We start from the raw sequence: 16,165 nt of genomic DNA, 5'->3' as shown, positions 1-16,165 counted from the left end.
CGTAATAAAGTCACAACTGGCCTCATGGTGAAAATTCTGTGTGGTTTCCTTCCTCTCCGGCAACTGAGTTAGGAAGGCCACCTGTGTCTTTGTAGTGACTGGGTGTATTTACAGTATATACACCATCAAAAGTGTAATTAATAACTTCATCGTGCTTAAAGGGATATTCAAAGTCAGCTTTTTTTTTACCCAATAGGTGCCCTTCTTTTCAAGGTAATGGAAAACCTCCCTGGACTTTGTTGTTGAAACTGTTTTAAATATACTGCTTGACTGAGGGACCTTAATTCTATGCGTGTGGTACAGAGATAGGTAGTCATTTAAAAATAGTGTTAAACACTATTATTGTACACAGAGTGAGTCCATGCAATTTATGGGACTTGTTAAGTCCATTTTTACTCCTGAACTTATTTAGGCTTGTCATAACAAAGGGGTTGAATACTTAAGTCATTTTGGCTTTGCATTTTTTATTAATTTGTAAAAATTGTGAAAAAAAGAATTCAACTTTGACATTATCGGGTTTTGGTGTAGGCAGCGACAAAAAAATCCATAATCCATTTTCAATTCAGACTGTAACACAAAGTGTAGAAAATGTCAAGAGGTGTGAATACTTTCTGAAGGCACTGTAGTTCACTTTTATATCACAGTTGTTGTCAATAGTTTTAGCAGAGCTGAGTTCTCCTTGTCCCCCGGCAGGTAAACCAAACGCTCTGCACCTTACTGTGACCTTTTATTGATAAAGACCTAAAAGACACAGCCCAACATTCAAGCAAAGACATTTACCTGAATTTTCTGTGGTGCACAGGGGCAATAGGAGAACTGTTTTTCTGTAGAACTGCTCATCAAAATCAGACAGTTTAACATCATGCCATAGCTTGCTGGACCGATCAAAAGTTTGACTGTAATACACACAGGTGTAAGTTGCAGTGGCTAGCTCAACATAAGCATGATGTGCTTTTTCCTACCACAGAGAGATGTGAGTTTGCCGTTGGTTGGCTTTAAAGAAGAGGAGTCATCAGACTTCCTTTTAAAGCATATATGTGTGATTATAATACATGGGTTAAACTGTTATGAGCTGGAACATTGGACTTTTTGCTTATATTATAAACTGGTTCTACAATCCTAAAGTAGCTAATTATAAACAAGTATACTCATATGAAATACTGAGTATGGAAAATGAGTTAAGCCATGCTTATAAGGACACACATTTCAGTTGACCTTCACCTCTACATTTTCGAGTGTTGAATAGTCCTTTACACTTTATTTTTTGGAAATTGTGAGATTTTCCACCAATGGACATACTTTTAACTTCAGGACTTCTTACTGGAATGTTTCTTTCTAAGTGGAATGTAGAGTAGTGAGTGATAAACTACTATAAACATATATTATTCACAGATAATGAAAACATAATAAACACAGGTTCTACCATGTAAACATTAAGTAATTTAATAATAGGTAAAATAAAAGTACTTAATGAAACTTAACACACCAAAGACTACTTGAAATATAAAACAATGCAATTTATTCCACATAACAGTAAGTCTATCCTAGAAAAGCACTTTGTATAAAGTTAAGTGTATAAATATTTACAAACATTTATATACATCTATGCATCCTTCTGTCCTCCTTTCCACAATGTACAGTAATCACAGATGGTGAACAATGAAGGCAACATGTCCTTGACTCAACAGGAGTTAGTTGTCTGTCCTCAGTCGAAGGCCAGTGTCTCTGGCTCTCCAGTGGTGGAGCGAGGAGCTGACAGAGTGTCTGACTTCTGACCCTCCGCTAAGGCTTTGAAATGCTGAAACAAGGAGATGTTTTTTAGTAAGGGAGGACTAAACATTATCATTGAAAAATAGCTAAATAAGTTACATTACTATGGACATTACACCAAATTGTGCTATTTATAGTTTGTTTATGGTGCTGTTCTGCAAAATTGCCTTTATACCCATTTTGTCAGACTTAAACTATTGAAAGAACATGACAATCACAGCAAGGATGGTGACAATGTCATCCCGATGGTCCCTACCCAACTGAAAGTTAGGCGAGTAAATACTGTGGTACCTGTGAGTTTTTGAACTCAGAGTAAAGAGTGAACAGCACATGGAGTGAGTGAATCCGGCTCTTGTAGATGGGGATGTCGAGGATGCCTTTGAGAGTGGAAAAAACAAGGGTTGTATTCAGTAAGGCACAACAACAAAAAATGAAATTGGCATTTCATAGAGGAGTCCAGATTGTCCCACCCCGTGTTATCCAAATGTGTTACACAAGCAGACAGACGTTGTTGAATGCATTGTGTGCAGAGAATTTGAAAAACTCACCACATATGACCTCAATGTACTCGGTCAGATCACAATTGATATCGGCCGTTGGTAGGCTAACCTAGAAAAAGGCGAGAAAGGGTTGAGGTAGAGGAGAAAACAGAAAACAGTTTTCACAATGTTTGGCCTTTTGCATTCTGTGCAAAGGGAAGGGAACACAGCAACTCAAGAAGGACAGCAGAAGTTGATAAGAAAGGTTTATTGTTAGACTGCTGCCCTATATACATAGCCATTGAACGCTGGTCACAATAATAAAATGTTAACACTGATTTACCCACTTCATATGTATATACTGTATTCTAGTCAACGCTCATCTTATATAACTACTGCTGTACACACCTTTCTTTTCATATACTGTCTATACATACCATCATATACACTGTATGTACAAAACATTAGGAACACCTGCACTTTCCATGACATAGACTGACCATGTGAATCCAGGTGTGAGCTATGATCCCTTATTGATGTCACTTGTTAAATCCACCTTAAATCAGTGTAGAGGAGGAGACAGGTTAAAGAAGGATTTTTAAGTTGAGAGACACTTGAGGCATGGATTGTGTATGTGTGTTCAGAGGTTGAATGGGTAAGACAAAAGATTTAAGTGACTTTGAACGTGGTATGGTAGTAGGTGCCAGGAACACCGGTTTGAGTGTGTCAAGAACTGCAACGCTGCTGGGTTTTTCATGCTCAACAGTTTCCCATGTTCATCAAGAATGGTCCACCTCCCAAAGGACATCCAGACAACTTGACACAACTGTGGGAAGCATTGGAGTCAACATGGACCAGCATCCATGTGGAAAGCTTTAGACACCTGGCCGAGTCCATGGCTGTTCTGAGATCAAAGGGGGGTGCAACTCAATATTAGGAAGGTGTTCCTAATGTTTTGTACACTCAGTGTACATATATACTGAACAAAAATATAAACGCAACATGTAGTGTTGGTTTCATGAGCCGAAATAAAAGTTGCATATGTACAAAAAGCTTATATCTCTCAAATTTTGTGCACCAATTTCTTAACATCTGTTACTGAGCATTTCTCCTTTGCCAAGATAACCTATCCACCTGACAGCTGTGGCATATCAAGAAGCTGATTCAACAGCATGCTCATTACACAGGTGCACCTTGTGCTGGGGGCAATAAATGGCCACTCTAAAATGTGCATTTTTGTCACACAACACAATGCCACAGATGTTTTGAGGGAGCGTGCAATTAGCATGCTGACTGCAGGAATGTCCACCATAGCGGTTGCCAAAGGATTAAATGTTCATTTCTCTACCATAATTCGCCAACAATGTCGTTTTAGAGAATTTGGCAGTACGTCCAACCGGCCTCACAACCGCAGACCACGCCAGTCCAGGACCTGCACATCTGGCTTCTTTACCTGTGGGATCGTCTAACACCAGCCACCCGAACAGCTGATGAAGCTGAGGAGTATTTCTCTCTGTAATAAAGCCCTTTTGTAGGGAAAAACTCATTCTGATTGGGTGAGCCTGGCATTAGGTACCGAGATGAGATCCTCAGAGCCCTTGTGAGACCATATGCTGACACATGCACATTTGTGGCCTGCTGGAGGTCATTTTGCAGGGCTCTGGCGGTGCTCCTCTTTGCTCAAAGGCGGAGGTAGCAGTCCTGCTGCTGGGTTGTTGCCCTCCTACGGCCTCCTCCACGTCTCCTGATGTACTGGCCTGTCTCCTGGTAGCGCCTCCATGCTCTGGACACTACGCTGACAGACACAGCAAACCTTCTTGCCACAGTTCGCATTGATGTGCCATCCTGGATGAGCTGCACTACCTGAGCCACTTGTGTGGGTTGTAGACTCCGTCTCATGCTACCACTAGAGTGAGAGCACCGCCAGCATTCAAAAGTGATCAAAACATCAGCCAGGAAGCATAGGAACTGAGAAGTGGTCTGTGGTCACCACCTGCAGAATCACTCCTTTATTGGGGGTGTCTTGCTAATTGCCTATAATTTCCACCTTTAGTCTATTCCATTTGCACAACAGCATGTGAAATTTACTGTCAATCAGTGTTGCTTCCTAAGTGGAAAGTTTGATTTCACAGAAGTGTGATTGACTTGAAATTACATTGTGTTGTTTAAGTGTTCCCTTTATTTTTTTGAGCAGTGTATATATACACATACATACACACATACATACATACATACATACATACATACATACATACATACATACATACATACACACATATATATATAAAATACATATATATATATATACACACATACATACATACATATATACACATACATACATACATATATACACATACATACATACACACACACACACATATATTATTATATATATATTTTTTTTAAATTAAGCAAGTCAGTTAAGAACAAATTCTTATTTACAATGACGGCCTACCAGGGAACAGTGGGTTAACTGCCTTGTTCAGGGGCAGAACGATAGCTTTTTACCTTGCCAGCTCGGGGATTCGATCCAGCAACCTTTCGGTTATTGGTCCAACACTCTAACCACTAGACTACCTGCCACCCCTATATTCCGGACTCTGATATTGCTTGTTCTGATTTCGTAATTTCCTTATTTTTTGGATTTGTGTGTATTGTTTTGTATTGTTCGGTAATACTGCACTGTTGGCGCTAGAAACATAAGCATTTCACTGCACCTGCGATAACATCTGCAAAATGTGTGTAGGCGACCAATAAAATAAAATCTGAGTATTCAATGTGGGTTATGAAAATGAACCGTGCCCACAATGTGTCCAATTAAGGCTGCAATTAGACAAGTCAACGCTGAACAGGAAATGACAGACAGGAAGTAGCTAGCTAGCAGGTCAAAATGCTTGCGGTTTAAAATATCCATTGTTCCATAGATAGATGAGCAGGTTCAATTCAGGTTTGGTGACTAACCTTTCCCAGCAGCTCTTCAAATTCAGGTGGCCACTCCTGCATTAGAGTATCAATGTCTGGCATGGACCTGGAAAAATAGAATACACCCATCTTTTCATGCATATCAGTGGATACATTCCAAAGTCCATACTAGCACACCACATGCATACATTCCTTCCTTCTTAGTAGTATGCACAGAGTTTGGCACAGAGCCAGTGTCTATTCACGTTCACATAAAATCACAGAACTGACTTAGAATCAGATAATGGTCAGAGTCTGACAATATCAATACCAGTTCTAGCCGGTCCCAGATCTGTGTGTGCTGTATAGCCAATTCTTATGGTCATTGTCATACCAAACATTTGTTTTGGAGTTGGCTATACAGCACAAACAGATCTGGGACCAGGCTAGGGCAGCACCAGTACTGTGCGGTAAAGTAAACATTTGCCTGGTGTAGTGGACGGTGGCTGGGGGTTTGGAGCGATGGAGCTCACTGATGCTCTCGATCCAATTCTCAATGGCTTTGGGGTTCTTCTCCGGGTTCTCCACACTTTTCACTTTCACCTCCTGTGCAGCGCACGGAGAGAAGGGATCAATTAATTTGCAGTGTGTGTCTGTCTGTCTAAAAGCAGTACCCATAGTTATGTGCACAGTCTGATGTAAATTGTGCCCGACTGTGGGGGATTTATAAACCACACTGTGTCATACTTGTTGTACTTACAGCAATGTTGTGCTGCTTGCTGTTCTCAGAGAGCCACAGTGACAGGACAGTGGGGTCTGACTGCTTGGTGCAGGGCTCATCCAGGACCAACAGCCCCAGGTTATCTGCTTTGCCATCGGGACGTGGGACCTGAGGTTACAATGGAACAAAGTCATTGACAGTAGCCCAGCTCGGAGAACTTATTATTACATTCCACCTTCCTCCCTGTATCTTTTGATGTAACCACTGATCATTACATGATTGGATTAGAAAACAAAGTTTACACAAAATTGGACATTTCACCAATGTGATTCCATCAAGCAGGGAAGGAAAGAATTGGCACCATAAAATAAATGTGAAGCTAAGAGAAAATGTGTTTGCTTGGTAATGCTCACTTTAAGGAAGGCATCAATGTCTCCCACTGCTGGGATGAAGTCGGGTATAAAGGGTTTAAGCTTGTGGTCTAGTTCAATGGTCTGAGGAGTATACCTGCAGATTCACAAACAATGTTACTAAAAAAAATATATATATAATAATTCAGAGGAATTGTGGCTTGGAGCAAGGGCTGTTTTTCACCATGTGTAGAAATGTCAATAAGTGGCATATTCAGCTTAGTCAGCTGTAAATAAACACACACAGCTTTGTAGCTGAGCTGCAGGCGCCACTCACCGGGTAATGTACTGAAACAGCTCTTTGATCTCTGCAGTGACAGGAAGGTGGTCGTAGTCTGCCGGGTCATATGCCCTGCAAAGAAAAGCATCAGATTTGGGATGTTCGACTGTTTACATTTAAAATGAACTACAGTGCTGTGAAAAAGTACTTGCCCCCTTTCTGATTTTCTCTATTTTTGCATATTTTTAAACTGAATGTTATCAGATCTTCAACCAAAACCTAATATTAGATCAAGGGAACCTGAGTGAACAAATAACACAAAATGTTGATACTTATTTCAATTATTTAATGAACAACATTATTCAAAACCCAATGTCCCTGTGTGAAAAAGTAACTGTCACCTTTAACTGCAATGACCGCAACCAAACGCTTCCTGTAGTTGTTGATTGGTCTCTCACATCACTGAAGGAATTTTGTCCCCCTTTTCCATGCAGAAATGCTTTAACTCATCGACATTAGTTGGTTTTCGAGAATTAACTACACGTTTCAGGTCCTACCACAACATCTCAATCAGGTTTAGGTCTGGACTGACTAAGCCATTCGTAAACAATTTTTTGGGTGCTTTTCAGCCATTCTCATGTAGACTTGCTTGTGTGTTTTAGACTATTATCTTTCTGCATGACCCACTTGTGCTTCAGCTCACAGACAGATGGCCTTTCATTCTCCTGTAGAATTCTCTGATACAGAGCAGAATTATGGTTCCTTCAATGATGGCAAGTTATCCAGGTCCTGAGGCAGCGAAACATACCCAAACCGTCACACTACCACCATCGCTGAACAGTTGGTATGAGGTTCTTACTGTGGAATGCAGTGTTTGGTGCCTTAGGACCTGGAGCACTTGCCATCGTTGAAGGAACTATGGATACTGCCCTCTATTAGTACGTTTACATGCACACAAATAATTCGATATTAAATGGATTATGGCATTAAGCCGAATACGGCATTAGTCATGTAAACACCTTATTCTGCTTATCTAAAATCAGTATACGGTCATAATCGAAGTAAGCACACGCCGATTAAAACAACAGGTTTTCTGAGCAATCTTTCAAATTATCAGGACATGTTAACGCCTTAAATTAGAATTACAGTGGTGTATTAGATCTGTACACGTGCTAGCACTAGCAGCTCAAGCTTCCTTTTTTGCGGTAGTCAAACTAAAAGTATGCATCTTAAAAATTGTTTTCCCATACAAACTTTATATGTCTGAACTCAGAATCAAATAGGCATCCCAACAATAACATGGTCGCTGTGGTAGAACGTTTATTTTGATTGCCGATTTTCTGCAAGGTAGACTGATTTCAGATATGTCCATGTAAACAGGCTTATTAGGGAAATCATTCTTCTTGCAAAGCATGTAAACGGTTAAAAAAAAACTATTATATTAAAATCGGACTATTCACAATAATCGCATTATTGTGTGCATGTAGCCGTCAGGCCATCCGTTCGTGAGCTGAAGTTGATGCGCAGATGGTTCATGCAGCAAGACAATGATCCAAAACACAAACAAGTCTAGTGCAGACCCATCACACCTTTTTGCCCACATCAGAATGTTTGAAACAAAGAATGGCTTCAACAAATGTAAAGTGTTGGAATGGCCTAGTCAAAATCCAGACCTAAACCCGATTTAGATGTTGTGGCGGGACCTGAAACAAGCAGTTCATGCTCCAAATCCCACAAATGTGACTAAGTTAAAGCAGTTATGCATAGAAAAGTGGGATAGAATTCCTTCAAAGCAATGTGACACTGAAAAACAACTACAGGAAGCGTTTGGTTACTGTCATTGCAGATAAAAGGTGGCACAACCAGTTATTGAGTGTTAGGGGGCAATTATTTTTTCACACAGGGGCATTAGGTGTTGCATAACTTATTCTATTAAATAAATGAAATAAGTATGACAAATGTTATATTTATTCACTCTGTTTCCCTTGATCTAATTTTAGGTTTAGGTTGAAGAACTGATAACATTCAGTGTCAAAAATATACAAAAATAGAAAACAAATCCTTAAGGGGGCAGATGTGTTTTCACAGCACAGTAAGTGTGTATGGATGAAACAATCTTTCTGTGATAAATGTTGAACACAGGACTGAGGGAGTTTTTCAGGATATAAAGAAAATTCACGGAATGGCACAAAGCAATGGCAAAATCCTAGAGGAAAACCTGGTTCAGTCTGATTTCCACCAGACACTGAGATTCACCTTTCAGCAGAACAATAACCTAAAACACAAGGCCAAATCTACAATGGAGTTGCTCACCAAGAAGACAGTGAATGTTCCTGAGTGGCCGAGTTACAGCTTTGACTTAAATCTACGGGAAGACCTGTAAATGGTTGTCTAACAATGATCGACAACCAATATGACAGAGCTTGAAGAACTTTGAAAATAATAAAATGGGCAAATATTGCACAAACCAGGTGTGGAAAGCTCTTAAGAGACCTACCCAGAAAGACTAGCAGCTGTAATCGCTGCCAAAGTTGCTTCTATAAAGTATTGACTCAGGGGTGTAAATACTTATGTAAATTAGATATTTCTCTATTTAATTTTCAATACATTGCAACAACTTCTAAAAACATGTTCTCACTTTGTCATTATGCGGCATTGTGTGTAAATGGGTGAGAAAAACAAATCTATTTAATCCATTTTTAATTCAGGCTGTAACACAACAAAATGTGGAATAAGTCAAGGGGTATGAATACTTTCTGAAGACACTGTAGCTGCATAAAGCATTTTGTAAAGTTATCCTCCATTCAGATTTGTTCCTATTAGAAAATATGACTTTTCCCTGCACCTGGCCTCAATAGAACTGCCTCTTATTCAATTCTAAAACTGACCTGCACGTATAGCTCGGATCATCTTCTGTTATCTTCTCCCTATCGAGATACTTAACCATCTCTGGCCCTGGCTGTCTGCTCACAAAATGTACATGGTTATTATTATGAGCATATAGGACCTTCATGTAACAACTTAACCATCTCTGGCCCTGGCTGTCTGCTCACAAAATGTACATGGTTATTATTATGAGCATATAGGACCTTCATGTAACAACTCAAAGACCTCTCTCCTCACCTCCTTCTTAACCCGCATAGGAGGAGAAGATCCAAAGTCCCTCCAATCGGACCTTCTCCTCCAATGTGTTTTAAGATACTCAACTATCTCTGACTCTGGCTGCCTGCTCACAAAATGAACACAGTTATGATGAGCATATAGGACCTTCATTTGACAACTCAAAGATGTTCATGCCAAGTTTGAAGCCCTAAACCCTGGCATCAAAACATTTTGTGGGTCCGTCTAATTTGGATCCAATGAGCTGAGGCTTTAAAACACTATTTGTGTCCAACTTACTAAGAGGTGATATGATGGTATAATGGTGTGTGTGAAAAAAAATATATATAGTTGATCAACATTTTAAGGTAAACATTCTGATCTGTCGCATGAGCCTCATTGCTTTTTAACGTTTTCTGCATGTAGCCTAAAGGCCTACTGGTTGTATGAATTTGGGATATCCCATCCCACAACTGTCCCAGAGTCTGTTTGGAATAGGCTATTTCATTCTCGCACAGAACAACAAACTTTTCTACTATGGGGGGATAGTAGATTGACATAGGCTAGTGATTTTACTGTTCGTTACTCACCTTGATGGCTGAGGAAAAGTAAATGTGGACAGTTATTCTAACAAGCGGCACTTGAGTTTCGAGTTTGGGGAAGCTATTCGTACCATAAAAATGCACCTTTATAATAAACCATTCCATGCATCCTCACATTTGCAGACTTTCTATTATAACTCAATCTCTGTTCGCAAAAAAGACTGTTCAATGCAGCACATAGTGGTGTAGAGTTGGCCTAGGCTATTTCACAGGAAAATGTTGGCCTTTCATAAACACATTTCATGCAATTCTACTTCATTTTCTATGACTGGAGACATTAGCAGAATCTTTTTTAATACGACAAAAATTCAGTGGTGGAAAAAGTACCCAATTGTCATACTTCAGTAAAAGTAAAGATACATAAACAGAAAATGACTGAAGTGAAAGTCACCCAGTAAAATACTACTAGAGTAAAAGTCTAAAAGTATTTTGTTTTAAATATACTTAAGTATATTTTTGCAATTACCTTTACTTTTGATACTTAAGTATCAAAAGTAAAAATAATTTCAAATTACTTCTATTCGGCAATCCAAAACATTTGTTTAAATGTTGATTTACTGATAGTCAAGGGCACACTCCAACATTAAGACATAATTGACAAATGAAGCATGTATTTAGTGAGTTCGCCAAATCAGAGGTAGTAGCGATGGCCAGGGATGTCCTGTTAAGCATTCAAAATGTAATGACTACTTTTGGGTGTCAGGGAAAATGTATTGAGTAAAAAGTACATTATTTTCCTTAGGAATGTAGTGGAGTAAAAGTAAAAGTTACTCCAAAAAACTACTTAAGTAGTACTTTAAGTATTTTACACCACTGCAAAAATTACAGGGTAGCCTACTCTGGGCCTACGTAAAGGGGAGAAACAAATACAATGTCATCCATCTAACCTGGAGGAAGAAAAATTATTGTCCAAAAAAACACGAAAGTGGCACTGAATGATAAAGACAGTGAATATCCACACTCACCGTGGATATGGCCGGTGTTCTCCGCTGGTGCCAATAAGATAGCCTTTCGCTCAATTAAGTTGAGAATTGTCATAATTAAAAGACAGATTGAAGTCTTTTCATTGTCTTCCATTTAGGCCTACAGCAATAGCCATTTCGTTTTCCAAACTGCTTTTCTGCGATAGTTTAAAAAAATAGAAATATTGCAATATGCCTGGCTGGGTCTCTGCTTTTCACTGATAGTTGAAACTCAACAATCATTTATTTTATATTTGCCACTCGCTCTGCACAAATTGCAGGTCCTTCCGACTGTAGGCTATGCGATTTAAAACAATCCACAGCTTTTTGGTGTAGTAGCCCCTTTTGAATGATTTTACTTATTTCTGTATAGACAGGAGTAAGCTATATACATTTGGCTATTTAAATCAATTTACTTTAGGGAAAGACTAGCTTCCCCTAACCTAATGCACGTACAGCCTTTGTATTCTAACATCTTCAAAATGCTCATCGGTAAGAATGACATTGCATTGGTGTTGCATGTTTTGTTAAGATGAATTACCATAAACTGAATGTGATTTCTGGCCTTCTGAGTACCTTGGCTGGACGCCCTAATCAGGTTGCGCAACCAATGCATATGGATCTGGTAAATTTCTTAAATGCCCGGAAAATGTAAATGCTGCCAGTCAAATGTTCTGCGCCAAATTTTCCTAATGGAAACCCTGGTGTGTGTGTGTGTACAGAGTTCTGTACATAGAGCCATTTTTTGTCTAGGAGCAAATGTCACATTTGAGTGATGCGCATGCATACTCGCAACAAAAAGCTTTGTAGCAGATAGCTAGCTACAGTATACACTGATGTTGGGACCATGATAACCTTAGCAGTGAGTGACCATGAAAACACATTTGACCCAAGTTAAACAATTTAAAAGGCAATGCTACCAAATACTAATTGAGTGTATGTAAACTTCTGACCCACTGGGAATGTGATGAAAGAAATAAAAGCTGGAACAAATCCTTCTCTCTAATATTATTCTGACATTTCACATTCTTAAAATATAGTGGCGATCCTTACTGACCTAAGACAGGGAACATTTACTAGGATTAAATGTCAGGAATTGTGAAAAACTGAGTTTAAATGTATTTAGCTAAGGTGTATGTAAACTTCCGACTTCAACTGTGTGTGTGTGTGTGTGTATATGTATGTATATATAGTCTTCATTCATTCCTACTTAGATTTGTGTGTATATGTTGTGTAATTTGTTAGATATTACTGCACAGCATTTCTCTACACCCGCAATAACATCTGCTAATCACGTGTATGTGACCAATACAATTTCATTGATCAGCTTCTTGATATGCCACACCTGTCATGTCAGGTGGATGGATTATCTTGGCAAAGGAGAAATGATCACTAACAGGGATGTAAACAAATCTGTACGCTATTTGTGCATATGGAACATTTCGGGGATCTTTTATTTCAGCTCATGAAACCAACACTTTATACATGTTACTTTTATATTTTTGCTCAGTATATATTATTCTTCCGGTTCTATTTGTGATCATTTACCTTGCCTCGCTGGCTTGCTAGCTTATTAAGTAAATCAATCCTGCGATGACATCTGCAATGTTGTAGTAGACAATAACCATCTGATTACTTGTTTGCTGACTTGCATGAGCTGCATCTAAAGTCGAATGTGATCATACTCACTTCCATGTAAACAAACCAGATTCTGATTCGGAACTGCGCGCAGAACTTTTCATGATGGGATCAGTATATGTGTCTATAACCTACTCAGTGTGCGCACTGCGATTTGACTGCACTCACCCTTCCGGGGCGGATCCCGGCTCACCCTCCTCTTCATCAGACTCCGTCTCATCCGAATCATCATCATCATCTTCCTCCTCCTCTTCTTCCTCATTCTCACTCAAGCCAGGCTGGCCGTTCCTTTGCTCCTTCTTTTTTGGCTGTCGTTGGTAGAACACAAAGGATCGTCATAAAATATCTGTCTGAATGTGTTGGAATAGATACCTTTAGCTAGCTAGGTAGCTAATATACTTGGTCTGTCACCGCCAGTCCAATTCATTATATATTTAAGCAGTAAGGACCGAGGGGGTGTGGTATATGGCCAATATATCACAGCTAAGGGCTGTTCTTATGTGCAACGCAGAGTACCTGGATACAGTCCTTAGCCTTGGTATATTGGCCATATACCATCAACCCCAGAGGTGCCTTATTGCTATAATAAACTGGTTACCAACATAATTAGAAGAGTAAAAATAAATGTTTTGTCATACCTGTGGTATACGGTCTGATAGCTTTCAGCCAATCAGCTTTCAGGGCTCGAACCACCCAGTTTATAACAATTCTTATACCATGGCATTGTTGAATACTCGTTTCTGATTGGCTTGAAGGGCATTCTAGCGTATGCATCATTGTCTCTCACTCACAGTATATAATCAGCATGGTAGAATTCAATGACTAGTTCAGTCTTACATGTTCTACAGTACCAGTCAAAAGTTGACACACCAACTCTTTCCAGGGTTTTTCTTTATTTTTACTATTTTCTACATTGTAGAATAATAGTGAAGACATCAAAACTATGACATAACACATGGAATTATTATGTAGTATACAAAAGAGTGTTAAACAAATCAAAATACATTTTATATTTGAGATTCTTCAAAGTAGCCACCCTTTGCCTTGATGACAGCTTGCACACTCTTGGCATTGTCTCAATCAGCTTCATGAGGTAGTCACCTGGAATGCATTTCAAGTAACAGGTATGCCTTGTTAAAAGGTAATTTGTGGAATTTCTTGCTTCTTAATGCGTTTGAGCCAATCAGTTGTGTTGTCAATCGTACTACACCGGCTCAGACGCTCGTCGGATGTGGCAGGGCTTGCAAAATATTACAGACTACAAAGGAAAGCACAACCGAGAGCTGCCCTGTGACACGAGCCTACCAGACGAGCTAAATAACTTCTATGCTCGCTTTGAGGCAAGTAACACTGAAACATGCATGAGAGCGTCAGCTGGTCCGGATGACTGTGTGATCACACTCTCCGCAGCCGACGTGAGTAAGACCTTTAAACAGGTCAACATTCATAAGGCCGCAGGGCCAGACGGATTACCAGGATGTGTACTCTGAGCATGCGCTGACCAACTGGCAAGTGTCTTCACCGACATGTTCAACCTCTCCGTGTCCGAGTCTGTAGACCACCATAGTCCCTGTGCACAAGAACACTAAGGTAACCTGCCTACATGACTAGAGACCCGTAGCACTCACGTCTGTAGCCATGAAATGCTTTGAAAGGCTGGTCATGGCTCACATCAACATCATTATCCCAGAAACCCTAGACCCACTCCAATTTGCATACCGCACCAACAGATCCACAGATAATGCAAACTCTATTGCACTCCACACTGCCCTTTCCCACCTGGACAAAAGGAACAGCTATGTGAGAATGCTATTCATTGACTACAGCGCAGCGTTCCAACACCATAGTGCCCTCAAAGCGCATCACTAAGCTAAGGACCCTGGGACTAAACACCTCCCTCTGCAACTGGACCCTAGACTTCCTGACGGGCCGCCCCTCCAGGTGGTAAGGGGAGGTAACAACACATCAGCCACGCTGATACTCAACACGGGGTCCCCTCAGGGGTGTGTGCTCAGTCCCCTCCTGTACTCCCAGTTCACTCATAACTGCACGGCCAGGCACAACTCCAACACCATCATTATTTTTGCTGATAACACAACAGTGGTAAGCCTGATCACCGACAACGATGAGACAGCCTCTAGGGAGGAGGTTAGAGACCTGACCATGTGGTGTAAGGACAACAACCTCTCCCTCAATGTGTTCAAGACAAAGGAGATGATTGTGGACAACAGGAAAAGGCGGATCGAGCACGCCCCATTCTCATCGACGGTTTTGTAGTGGAGCAGGTTGAGAAATAATGTCACTACGTGGGAGGTCAGTTCCACTCTGCTTGCGCGTCATGGAACACACCTTTCACGTCATTCATTATTTTCCATAGAACGTATAGCCCCTTGTTGATTGTCCCATACATAATCACCTTTACATCGTCGTCAAATTCATCACTGCTGTTGTTCGCCATTTCATGCAGCGGTCTGTTCTTTTTCCTTGAGACTTGTAAAGGGGAGAAAGTTGAGATGTTAGCGACGAGGGGGTACATTCACAGCGGGGGTTGAACCAGCAGCAACCCTGTGGTTATGGTGAAAGTGCACTACCACCTGACAGTACCATAATAAAAGGTCCAGATATATTGGTTGAGGCCATAATGAACTCATATCGGGGTTAGGGTTGCTATAGGGTCTAATAAATAGCATCACGCAATTTGCTTCTGAATTGCATGAATTACACTTTTAGTACCTGGTCTTCGTGGGGTCGGGGTGTACACACTAGCGATTTCCTCGTAGTCGTTCACCTCCAGGCTCTCGTCATAGGGCTGGTTAGTTATGAGCTTAGTCTGAAGATGCGACAAATCACTTAATGACTTGACAACATGCAAACTATCCGAATGTAACATTACTGTTGAGGACTGTGGTAGGCTACATGCAAACTAGCTGGGCACGTTGGGTAGCCGGATAGCTAGCTAGCCAGTTAGCTAATGGAAGTTGTGGCTTGAGTTGTTGGCAGTACATGTTGACAAGGCCACAGGAATTACATTTAAATAAACCCTGTTAGCTAGCTAGCATTGCCATAAAAGTTGGATACATGAGCAAAACTAGCATAAAAGGAGGAATGGATGAAATACCAATTCTATACAGAATGAAGTGTGAACAATTATTTCGTGAATTTGTGAAGGATAATCTGAGTTTTTGGTTACCTTTTGTTTCTCTGCTCTATCCATGAAAGCCAGTGTACCGTCACCAAGGGATACCAAGTCTCGCGATGCCACCCTTTGTTGGCTCTCTTGGGGAGGGGTTAGAAATGGGAAATTTCCAGCTATTATAAGTCAACCTCCCCTCAGCAACCTCAACTGAGATGTACCATACA

At 40.4% G+C, this 16,165-nt stretch overlaps 1 protein-coding gene across 2 annotated transcripts; it reads right to left on the bottom strand.

Annotated features, from left to right (window-relative positions):
* Positions 1–1,417: 1,417 nt before the first annotated feature.
* On the bottom strand, positions 1,418–16,104 carry ift46 (intraflagellar transport 46 homolog (Chlamydomonas)). Of its 2 annotated transcripts, XM_055875969.1 has the most exons (12): positions 15,996–16,104; positions 15,539–15,635; positions 15,222–15,295; positions 12,974–13,113; positions 6,562–6,636; positions 6,288–6,381; positions 5,914–6,042; positions 5,641–5,759; positions 5,214–5,280; positions 2,319–2,379; positions 2,062–2,147; positions 1,418–1,798 (listed from the first exon to the last, which is right to left on the bottom strand). In XM_055875969.1, exons 1-12 carry the CDS (start codon positions 16,017–16,019, stop codon positions 1,706–1,708), a joined length of 1,059 nt encoding a protein of 352 aa, XP_055731944.1. In that variant the 5' UTR covers positions 16,020–16,104; the 3' UTR covers positions 1,418–1,705. The 2 variants fall into 2 exon arrangements, with proteins under 2 accessions (XP_055731944.1, XP_055731954.1); XM_055875979.1 differs by lacking the exon at positions 15,539–15,635 and having other exon boundaries at positions 15,996–16,082.
* Positions 16,105–16,165: the final 61 nt, after the last annotated feature.

This window comes from Salvelinus fontinalis, chromosome 2 (assembly GCF_029448725.1).
Source record: "Salvelinus fontinalis isolate EN_2023a chromosome 2, ASM2944872v1, whole genome shotgun sequence".
NCBI lineage: Eukaryota > Metazoa > Chordata > Actinopteri > Salmoniformes > Salmonidae > Salvelinus > Salvelinus fontinalis.
Note: the sequence above shows the minus strand (reverse complement) of the source record. Positions and strands in the feature narration are given on the sequence as shown.